Here is a 12,258-nt window from a genome sequence, read left to right on the forward strand (position 1 = left end):
CACGTAAAATAATTCTGAGAAGAAAAGTCAGTACTGTGAAGAAAAAGGTCGCAATTACCTTTTTTATTTTCGGGTAGAAAAAAACAGATTTGCAAGATGGAAACTGAGAAAAAAAACAATGCAGGATGTTAACTCAGAATTCTAAGAAAAAAAGTCAAAATTGTAAGATCAGAATTCCAAGAAAATATCAAATTTTAGAAAAAAGAAAAAAGTTTGAATTGTGAGACAAAAACATTTAATTACATGGCATAAACAAACTTCCATACTAAGCTGTGATGTGCAACATGGTTAACAACCTAAAACAGGTCTCAAGCTACCTGACCTTTAATTATCTAAAGCAGTTTATACCCCATTGCACCAACCGAACCAGCAAATTGCCTTAAATGAGTCAAAATAAATAAACTCAAGCTAGAATTGTGTGAACAATCCCTGATGACCTTGCAGCAAAAGAGCTGTAAGTGTTTTAGTGTCTGGTGTGTACAGTATGTCCTACCTTGATGGCAGATGTCGGCCTGGAGACGGGGCTGTGCACCTGTGCACTGGCAACCATGTTGGCAATTGTATTAAGGTGGTTCATCTGGTTCATTGCCATGGCAACAGAGGCAGGAGGAAGTCCAACAGGAAGCAGGGGATGGGGCATCATCATGAAGGGCAAGTCCAGTCCTATGAGAAGAAAGAAAGAACCACAGAATAACTACTTTACCGTGTGCCTGTTTATCACACAGATCTATTGTACGGCTTCAGATTAGACTTGAAAATTAGTCTAGACTACTTTTAAGATAATAAGCTTGAATGTTCCAGTCCCTGATAACTGAAAACAGAAAGTCATACAGGTTTAAAACAACATAAGAGTGAGAAGCTACTGATTTTATATAAAATCATCTCTTTAAACACATCACAGTGTGAAAGTGAATGGTTAATACTCACTGTTGGCCAGTAGATGGGTGTGTTGGAGAGAGTTGAGCTGAGAGTTGTTCAAGCTGTGCTGTGTTTTCTCTGAAGCAGGTGATGAATGTTTCTCTCTCTCCCAGGACAAAGTGCTACATCCTGTTTAATAACAGAGTATGAAAGAGTGAAAAGACATACGCAATATAGGTAGTCAGGTAGTTACATTTTATTTTTATTAACATAGCTTATATAACATAGCTTTCATATTTTACCATATAGAATTTAGTATCAGGGTGATATATTTAACTGTCAGAAATATTTTTACAGCAAGCAGAGACCACTGCAATTAAAAGATCAGTTCACTTCCAGAATGAAAATTTCCTAATAATTAACTTGCCTCCATGTCATCCAAGATATTCATGTCTTTCTTTCTTTAGTCGAAAAGAAATTAAGGTTTTTGAGGAAAACATTCCAGACTTTTTCTCCATATATTGGACTTGGGGATTGGTGGGTTGAAGGTCCAAACTGCAGTTTCAATGCAGCTTCAAAGGGCTCTACATGATCCTAGCCAAGACATAAGGGTCTTATCTAGCAAAACGATCAGTTTCTAAAAAAAAAAAAAAAAATTTACTTTTTAATCACAAATGCTCATTTCGCACTAGCTGTGTGATGCACGTCTATGACTTCACGCATTACATAATCATGTTGGAAAGGTCAAGCATGGTTAAACTCAAAAGGTAATTTGTGCATAAAACAGGCCTTCCCACAAACTTCCGATTTGATAGTTAAACGTGCATGTTAGTGAATTCCAATCGTTTGTAAACAGGGTGTTCATGCACGCTCAATCACAATTAGCGTAATCCCCGCCTATGAATTATAGTTATGCAGATTGCGTGTCCAGAAACGCAGTGGAATATTCTGGTTTACTTTCTTAGGTTTGGCTCCAGTATATTGCATAAATGCAAAAAAAGAGACTAATAGGCCATATGCTAATAATAAATATTCAATAACGTGTGTCCACCAAAGAGTTTTGAGCCAGTTGAAAAACTGTCAGGCGCTCTTCTGAAAACGACCAGCTTGAAAACACTTGGTATCACAGCATTTTTCCAGCTGAGACGCTTTAGTTGCTATGATTTGAAATATCCACAGCGGCAACGTATTACAAGTGTCTTATTTTTAAGAATTTTACTACATATAAAAAAGCAGTAACCAGTAATATTGACTTCTCCATTGTTGTAGGGTAGGCAGTCATTGTACAATGGTTGGCCGGTATTTGTCCCGCCCCATCTTTATTGACAGCTGGGTAAATAGTGACAGTGACGAGCACTGCGTGTTATCAGTGTTATCAGTTTGCCAAAAAGAACAGAACATTTTACGCACCATTTACATGTGGTAAGGTGCAGGTGTAGGCTACTTTTCTTTCTTATTAACTAACATTTGATACAAACATTTTCATGAATTCGAAAGTTTACGTCAGAACGGCTTTATGAACAATTTACACAAAAATTTGTTCTGCTTGTGTTTCATGAATGAGGCCCAATCTCATTTTCTCAACTTCAAAATTGTCCGACATCGTTGTTTTACCTTTTTTATAAAGGGTGTTTGACTTTCTTTGCATGTTCGCTTTGTAAACACTGGGTTGGTTCCGCCACCTCTTTCTGACTATGAAATTTGTAAAGTCGAGCTAGTGCAAGATGTGCATTAATGGTTAAGAAGTATATATATATATATATATATATATATATTTTTTTTTTTTAGAACATTTTGCTAGATAAGACCCTTATTCCTCAGCTGGGATCGTGTAGAACCCTTGAAGCTGCATTGAAGCTGCAGGTTGGACCTTCAACCCATTGGCTCCCATTCAAGTCCATTATATGGAGAAAAATCCTGGAATGTTTTCTTCAAAAACCTTAATTTTTTTTCAACTGAAGAAAAACGTGGACATTTTGGATGACATGGGGGTGAGTAAATTATCAGGAAATTTTTATTCTGGAAGTGAACTAATCCTTTAAAAATTCACAAGAAAAAAAACACTCATATATTTACTTAGACTCATAAACTTAAAATGGTATCCTCTAAATAACCGTTCGGAATACTATGAGATGAATATTATATTATTTTTAATGAAAAAAGGAAACAATAAACTGTAAGTTGCCCAGCGACCAGCAGCAACAATGAACTCAACTGATAATCTATCATCAGCATTCATGTCAGTGCCATTGGGAGCAGATGGTGTTTAGGTGGCAGATTTGTGGCGAAGGAATCAATGATGGCGCAGGATGAAGTCGGTCCCCTTAAGACTATCACATGCTCCAACCAATAAGGTCTTCACACGACCGGACAAAAATAACCTGATTAAAAACAATAAGCTCCCTCATTACAACACAACCCGACACTGCAGATACATTACAACACCGCGGCAGCTTCGCAAACCTGGGCCTTTCACCGTGACATAAATACTGTACAATAGAGCGGCCATCTGTGCGACAATCTGCACGTCCGTGGAAATCAAGACTAGTGTCAACACAAGCTCACATATCTTGTGGGACTGGAGTTCTAACGTAAGTGAGAGGGCGCTAATTCACAGTAATCAGACAGATGAAGATGGATGAGAGGAGGGAAAGCAAGAGCAATCAGAGACAACAAGAGCTGCAGCTGTGCTGCGAAACACACTAAAACAAACACAAACATGCACACGTACACACACGTGCATACGGTATATTCTCCTGTGTCAAGTTCTCAAATAGAAAAGCCTTTCAGCTTTCAGTCGGATGTCTAGAACAGCTTGGTTTGGATCACTGACATTTTGAAAGGAGCAGGTGTAAAGAGAAATACACTGTAAAAATTTTTTTTTTTTTTTTTTCTAAGTTGTGAATATGTTTTAGAATAAAATAACTGAATAAAATATGTTACTTGCAGTATTCATGAAATTTACTAGTGATTTCTGAGTGAAAATTGTTTCTAAATGAGGCAACATGAATATTAAAAAAAAAAAAAAACTTTTTTAATAAATGTTTCCGGTCTTATTGTGTGAGATTTGTAAGTGCATTCAAGACACCTAATATTGTGTGCTTGTAATTTTAGACAAAACTTTTCCACCTGGTGGATGATGAAACAGGCCAAAAGTCCCATATAGTTGCATAAAAAAGGCCTTTTAGCTCCAAAAAATCCAAAACATAAATATACATATAAATTTACTGCCCTTTTCAGCTGAAATGACCATAGTGACAATAAAACACCAACAACTTTTATTCCCATTCACACCATTTATGTTTAGAGGGACAGATTATTGATTAATGAAGACTTATATTTATGTGATTTCTTGCACACTACTATGTTATGACCACAAAACACTTTTACCAGGAGCATGATTTATAAAATAATGCATTTTAATGTTTGTGTCACATAACTAGCTTTATATGTATGGCTTTTCTAATGTAGTAAACTTGCTCGAAAGCACACCTGGTAAAGCATTACATTTTTCATGTGGAGTCATCAAGTACAAGTCCCGTGAGCCAGGAGACTCAATAAAATGGCTCAAAGCTAAAATTATGGTTGCTTCAGCAAATGCATTATTATTTCGCGTTTAATTCTTTAAAGGGATAGTTCACCCAAAAATGAAAATTCTGTCATTAATTACTCACCTTCATGTCATTCCAAAGCCATAAGAATGTAGAACAAAAATGTAGCTGTAACCTGTAACCACCTAAATCAATTATTAAAAAAAACATTTTTGTCAAATCCAGGTGATTTACCATAAAAAAACGTGATGTTTTTATATGTCTGTTATAGTGCAGGTATGGTTTGATCTCCTTGAAACTTTGCATGCTTGTTAAGAATCACCTGTTGCATGTGCTCAGCGGGTTTTGTGAAGTTTTGAGTTTTTGTTTAGGCTTTATAGGATTTTGGGTATATTTGGACCCTGTTATAGCTTCCCAAATGGTGAATTTTAACATGTTTTTGATAATTATTGACCTAGAGAGTCCAGAGAATTCCGCTGCAGTATTTTTTTTCCCAGACTAGGCGAAAAACTAGGACCTAGGACTAGTTTACAAAAGTAGGTTTTTTACATCTTCTCAATCATTTAAAAAACTATTTAACTGACAGCAGTGGCTCTAGAGGAGGTCTATTATACGATACGAATACTGCGTGCATGTACAGAAAACTACGCACTGTACAATTGTTTACACCCTCAAAAAATGTGATAGTGCCCCCCCAGTGGCCGATTTCTTTCACATTTCTCCAAAGTCAAACAGGCCCACCGAGTTTTGTTCTGATCGGCCTCCATTAACCTTGTCTAATAGGTCCTCAAAATTCATCAGGCAATGGCGGCCATGGTTTTTTGAGATACATAAATGTCCCCATAGACACTTGAGGCACTGTGGACCAAGACCGTGGACAGCGATTTTCATGTTGACAGGACAATTGGTTGCCAAGTTATAGCCATTTTTCTGTTTTTTCCCACTTAAAGCACCACCAAGTAGCCAATCTTAGCTTGAGCTCTTACATAAGTGTGCCAAGTTTGGATATCTCATTTCCATTCAGGAAATGGCATTTAGGCATAGGCATTTTACTAAAAGTGGCCCTGCCCCCTTCAAACGTTTTGGCGCCACTTTGCCACAGTGAGTCAAAAGTTTATTTATTTATTTTTTTTAATAATTATTGATATTCACTCTTTAGAGAATCTTTCTTCACAGGTTTGGTTCCGATCGGGCAAAAAATCTAGGACTAGTTCGCAAAAGTTTTTAAAAATTTCAATTGGCTCACGATCGAATCGGTTTAGGAGTTATGAGCAATTTCGTACTTTCGACTGCTGTAGCGCCTCCGTCAGGCCGATTAGGGTGAGCCTCGGTAACATTGTAGGCGTTATGAGTACTACAATCCCTCCAAGTTTCAAGTCTCTATGAGTTTAGTGCGCACAGTCAGGTTTATGTGGAAATTGCTCATCCGTGACCATTCTCACAATTACAATAGGATTTTAGCACTATGCGCTTGAACCCCTAAATAATGACTTTATATGCTGTCTATGCAGGGTCAGAAAGCTCTCGTATTTCATCAAAAATATCTTAATTTGTGTTCCGAACATGAATGAAGGTCTTACAGGTTTGGAACAACATGAGGATGAGAAATGAATGAAAATGCTTCAATTTTGGCTGAATTATCCCTTTAACACTATAGGTTAGGTTTAGTGTACAGTATGTGCTGTTATGAGAAAAAATGAGGCATGATGACAAGGTCAAAACTGTCTCATGAAAATTGGTATTACTCACTTTTGAGTATTTTTGGCCAGTAATTAATTATAGTAATTTGTATCTTAGTAATTAATAAACACCAGATGGTCAGCTTGTCTAGACTGTTTGATCAAGTGAGAAATGCTTCAAAAGTCAACTAGAAGAGATTCGTGTTTCTGCATGTTTGCTCTCACCAAAACAAACACACACACACATTGACTGCACCAAAAAAACCTACTGATTTAAACAGCATCTTAAAAATGAGGGCAACTTCAAACAGGCAAGATGAGAGAGAAAGGAGGTGGACGGGTGAAGATACAAAAAATGCTGACCATATGCTCACAGGGAAAGAGGGGCAAACAGATAATGTGTGCGTTACACTATACACGACTTCACTGCTAAGCGCACGCGGACGTGAAAACAAGCACACATGTGCTAACATACACCCGTATGCGCACACAGCGCACACCTGTTTCTGTTAACGCAGGCAATCACCCGTATGACAGGTTTCGGCCATCTTGTTAAATAATGCATGGAATTTTTCTTTCAACTTGTCAACGCAGGGGAAAAAAAGTATCTCTCGCTGCTTCTCTCCACTCTTCTGATGTCATCCTTGATGCTGATTTTCCTTGACTGCATTCCATCTTTCTGATGAAGGCCGCGTTTTTTTTTCTTCTCTCCCTAAATTCTGCTTGTCCACAGCTGTTCTCTCTAGGAATGCTGTGCTCTCTTTCTCCTAAACTCTTGTGAGAATGGCCTTTGAAGTCCACATTATCTGTGTTAGTTTTAGCCACACTTAGTATATGGCTGCTGTGTTTGAAGACTCAAGATTTCAAGTGATGCTTGAAAATCTGTCTAGCAAGTACGGATTAGTGCAAACACTAACCCTGGTTTTACAGACAAGGCTTAAGCCTAGTCCTAAACTAAAATGTAAGTCGGAGCTGTTTCAAATGAAAGAACTTGCACTGACTGATCTTAAAATATATTAGTGCCTTTGTTTTGTCTCAAGATGCACACCAGTAATGTTTTTTCTAAGGCATGTTGAGAAAAATTACTTAAATGTCCTAACTGAATCCTAGTTGAATCTTGGTTTAGGCCCTGCCCTATATATGAAACCGGGCCTGAAAGAAGTAAAATGTTTTTTTGACTTTCTATTAATCAGAGAATCCTGAAAAAAAATAGCACACAATGACAATAACAAGATATATTTTTCAGCAGCAAATCAGCGTATTAAAATGATTTCTGAAGGCTCATGTGACACTGAAATTTGGAGTGATGACTGCTAAAAATTCAGCTTTGCATCACAGGAAAAAATTATATTTTAAAATATATTCAAATAGAAAACATTTACATTTTTTGTACTGTATTATTTGTACTGTATTTTTTTGTACTGTATTGTTAACCACTTTATTATTTTTTATTAAATAAATAAATATGAATATAAATATAAATGTATAATAATTATTTTTATTTTTAATAAAAATAAAAATATTTTTAATATAAATAATACAAAATAAAATAAATAAGTAAAAAAAAAGCCACAAAAGGCATATCAGTTGCACACTTTTGAAATACTTTGCATCATCCACAAATTTTGTACCTACTTATGCATGTACACACACAATTACTGTACAAGTACAACGTTATCCATTTACGCATTTTCTAATTTTGCTTGGCTTGTGTATGTGCACACACACAAATGCATGCACCCTTGCACCAAATGTCTTGTTTCATCTCTAGGGCTGGTGTACGATTAACTATTCTCCTGTCTGTTGTTGGTCTTCTCTATATGCACAGTCAGGCAGCAGTCATTAATGTCACCATTAGTCTCTGTAAACCAAGCACAACCCTGCAGCATGGGCCCCTTGAGCGAGCTCTGTGATGGGGCTCATCTCACCCAAAAGGCCCAGGTTACTATTGCAAGGCCATCTGTCTGGCACATCTACAGATTGCACTTTAAACAAGCTGCCTTGAAGGAACACAAACACACATTAACAAACAAATCATGAAGGCACAAACCCTATACCTGTATTAGAGTTGAGCTCATCTGAATCGAATTCTGAGCCGTTGTGGGTCTTGTGGAGATTCATCATCATCTTCATCTTCTGTATCTTCAAAGCTTCAGCCATGGCGGCTGTTGTTAAACCTGCAATACATTCAAGTACATTCACGATAGTAATAATTGAGCAACAGAATATTAATCAGAATGATTTTTGAAGGATCATGTGACACTGAAGACTAAAGGAATGATGCTTAAAATTCAGCTTTGCCATCACAGGAATAAATTACACTTTAAAATCTATTTAAATAATTAAAACAGAAAGCAGTTTTTAAAAGATATTTCAAAATCAAATAAATGCAGCTTTGATGAGTAAGAGTTTTTACTTTTTGGTTTTGAATGTCTTAATATACTGGTTTCAGGCTGCTAAGAGATGTGCTATTTATGAAGCACATTAGCCTAAAAGTTACAGCAATAAATTCCTTAGTTGACAGTACATGGATGTTGTCATCAGCAGTAGGGTTTAGTCAAAGCAACTGGAGGGTCACAGTGAGATAAGGGACCTGAATTAGCTCTCTCTTAGCTGGACTGCATTATTTATATAAGCATATCATGGAAGCGATCCAAGAAATAGCCATCTGCCAATCAATCACTTTAAACTCCTCCCACCAGCAACACAATTAGCCAGGCAAAGAGCTCTGGCCTTGGTTTCCCCCTAGATACCATCAAAAGAAAAAGTATTGATTAGCGACAGACGGTCAATTCTCTGAACTAGTGATTGATGTTAAAATTGCTGCCTCTCTCATTATAGCTCAGATTTCTCAATACACAGTGCTGTAACTCTAAAGATGTCCATTGTGTGTGATGGTGTGTGTCTGCATATGTGATTGGGTGAGCACGTGTATTGCATTTGACAAGGTCACGGTTTTCCCTCACATTGTGACAAAGGAGAAGAAAAGTGCAGGTGAGGCTGACTGCTGATAAGGAGAAAACAATGGAGCATTAGCACTCGCACACACAAAGACACAAGTAAAGAGCAACATATTCCCTCGGGAGAGCATTGGCTGCTTGGCTAATCATGACTTTAACATCTCTATGTAAATGCTGACTGTCTAAATCTAGTATACAGCTGTTGCATGAGCTTCGCTGTGGACTCATGGGAAAAACAATCTTTAGAGACTTGAGGTGAGTTACATAAGCTGTTTGACAAGAAGGAAAGCAATCGTTCACGGGAAGTGAGATTGTCCTGAGGGGGGAACTCTACTCTAGCTCTTACGGTATACCAGAAACAAAGTCTTGAACACACATAATGTGAGAATAGTTGGGACAGTACACATATGTTGGACGCAAAACATGCTTTTTAAAAACTGAGCTGTTGATGCAGCTCACTAATATAGGAGTAGCTCATCCAAAAAAACGTACAACACCGCAACTTATATTTCCAGTTTTTCCTTATAGAAAGTTGTCAAATGGTTTTGGAGGACTTAAAGTTACACACACTACCTAATGGTACTATATGTCATTTTTTTAGGCCAATGGCTATTTGCTCCTAGTGCAAACAGCAAAAGATGCTATTTACACTAAGTGTAAATAGGAATTAGATGCTATTTACACTAAGTGAAAATAGGAAATACACTAACTGAAAATAGCATATTTTTGCGATAGATGCTATTTACACTAAAAGTGCAAAGAGCAAAAGATGCTATTTACACTAAGTCTAAATAGGAATTAGATGTTATTTACACTAAGTGAAAAATAGCGAAGGATGCTATTTACACTAAGTCTAAATTGGAATTAGAAGCTATTTATGCTAAGTGTAAAAAGGAATTAGATGCTATTTACACTAGGTGAAAACCGCATATTTTTTAGCAATAGATGGTATTTACACTAAGTGCAAATAGCAAACAACGCTATTTACACTAAGTGCAAATAGTGATAAGTTCTATTTACACTATAGCCTAAAAAAATCGCTTTTCTTTGCAATTAGTAGTGGTTGCTATTTAGTGAAAATAGTGGCATATATTTACACCTCTATAGTACATTATAATGTTATAATAACAAGTGTAAATTATAATTTTTATTAAAATTCTTGCTAACACTTTACAATAAGGTATTATTTTAATAGCATTAAATATCTCAAATAAATTCAGTTCAACTGTTCTGTTTTCATCACTGATAATAATAATAAATGTTTCTTGAGCAGCAAATCAGTATATTAGAATGATTTCTGAGGGATCGTGACACTGAAGTAATGATGCTGGAAATTCAGCTTTGCATCAAAGGAATAAATTACATTTTGAAGGATTTAAAACAATTATTTTAAATTGTTTTAATAGTTAACAATATATATATATATATATATATATATATATATATATATATCTTCTAAAAAAACATAAAATAATAGTGATAACAAATCTTGCCAACTCAAAACTATTGAATGGCAGCATATATATTAGAGTCTTATTCTTTAAGACAGCTTGGATCTTCTGTGTGTTTGTATACACACTTTATAACCTATTACATGGAAATTAAATACTGTATCTCCTCTCTTCTCCTCTTAGTCTTTTGGCACCACCCCCTGCTGTCTGTCATTGCCCTAAGTGACAAGCAATCCAGAAAATTCCAAAACATGCCAACAAGGCTTGTTAGCTGCACGTGTATCTTAAATAATATGAAAAATAAAAGATTTAAAAGAAAGTCAAATTTTACCTAATCTTTAAAAACTGTAAGAAAGAATACCTATACCATTGTCACATACCACATACCCCATTATCTTAAAACAATTACTGATATTCAATAACAGTACAGAACTACAAAATTAACCAGATAAAGTACATCTCAAAAAACTGTCACGTCTCTATTGTGTTTTCTGGCCTGTTGTGTGTTGCTGTTAGAATATAATCACTGACTGACTCAAATGGTGCCACCATGCTTTATTTTTTTACCCAACTGTCATAGCCTCAAACAATGACTGAGCACTTGGCAAATCAAAGCAAACTGCCCTACTCTCATTCCTAACAAGTCCTGACATCTGGCACTTGATGATGCCAGGACTCTAAGTGACATCTCCACGGTAACTGCTCAAACACGACAGAATATCACTGCACAGTCTAGCGCATCCTCCATGGTGACCCCACAACTTTGTGTGTGTAAGAGAGAGAGAGGAAATACTTTTTGCAATGCCATTACAGTACACACATACACATGTGCTGTGAGGCATAAAGTATGTAGCAAAATCTTTTCAACTAGGTGTATAAAAAGTTTATTTAAAAAGTGGGTTAGTCTTAAAAATGTTGATCTTTTTGACATCATAATTACAGAAGTGATTCTTTGCATTCTTTTTATTGTTTACACATAAAAGCCTTATCAAGATAAACAGTTCAATCTTTTATAGGGAAAAAATCATATTTTTTGCTCAAGAATAGTGCAAATAATGTAATCTCTTGTTTCTGTTAAATAAAATCTAAAACCAGCACTATTAAAATCATTTTAGTTAATTGAAATGAACTGAAATTGAGACAATAAACTTTAGATAAAGGTTAGAAATGCTGGCCACTGAGACAAAATAAGCTGAAATTGAAGTACTAAAATGACCAAAACTAAAATTGAAATAAAAACTACAGCTAGATTAAAAATAATAATAATAATAAAATTACAAAAGCACACAACAAATGTATTGAAATTTACAATAAAACTAAAATATATATATATAAATAAAATAGCAATACTCTAATAGTATATAAATAATACAGAATTAATTTAATAAAGAATTAATACATTTGTCTTTGACCTTTCCAAGAAATTAAATAAATTATAATTATTTTAATAATAAAATAATAAATAATATGTAACAGTGGAATATATATATATATATATATATATATGTGTGTGTGTGTGTGTGTGTGTTATTATATATATATATATATATATATATATATATATTATTACCAACCACAAACTTTTAAATGGTAGTGTATAATATTTTGGAATCATGTTGGGATTCAAGGGAAAAAAAACAGGTGAAATACTGAAAATTTCTACATTTTCTACATTTTTCAGAACCGTTATCAATGTTATTGGCAGTGATCATGTTACGTAATTTTGGCATTATGGAAAATTTTAGCTGTGGTATGGTTC

The 12,258-nt window shown here is 35.3% G+C and overlaps 1 protein-coding gene across 2 annotated transcripts in view; it reads right to left on the reverse strand.

The window, feature by feature from the left end:
- dachb (dachshund b) overlaps positions 1 to 12,258 on the reverse strand; it is a 42,705-nt gene that overhangs the window by 9,694 nt on the left and 20,753 nt on the right. Inside the window, exons 3-6 of one of the 2 annotated variants that reach the window (XM_051113274.1) lie at positions 8,146 to 8,265; positions 928 to 1,047; positions 494 to 663; positions 59 to 103 (exon numbers count right to left, since the gene is read on the reverse strand). In XM_051113274.1, coding sequence (XP_050969231.1) covers positions 59 to 103; positions 494 to 663; positions 928 to 1,047; positions 8,146 to 8,265 — 455 coding nt within the window. The remainder of the gene's footprint in view (positions 1 to 58; positions 104 to 493; positions 664 to 927; positions 1,048 to 8,145; positions 8,266 to 12,258) is intronic. The other variant, XM_051113283.1, reaches the window with a different exon arrangement.

Source organism: Labeo rohita, chromosome 1, assembly GCF_022985175.1.
Source record: "Labeo rohita strain BAU-BD-2019 chromosome 1, IGBB_LRoh.1.0, whole genome shotgun sequence".
In the NCBI taxonomy this organism is placed as follows: domain Eukaryota; kingdom Metazoa; phylum Chordata; class Actinopteri; order Cypriniformes; family Cyprinidae; genus Labeo; species Labeo rohita.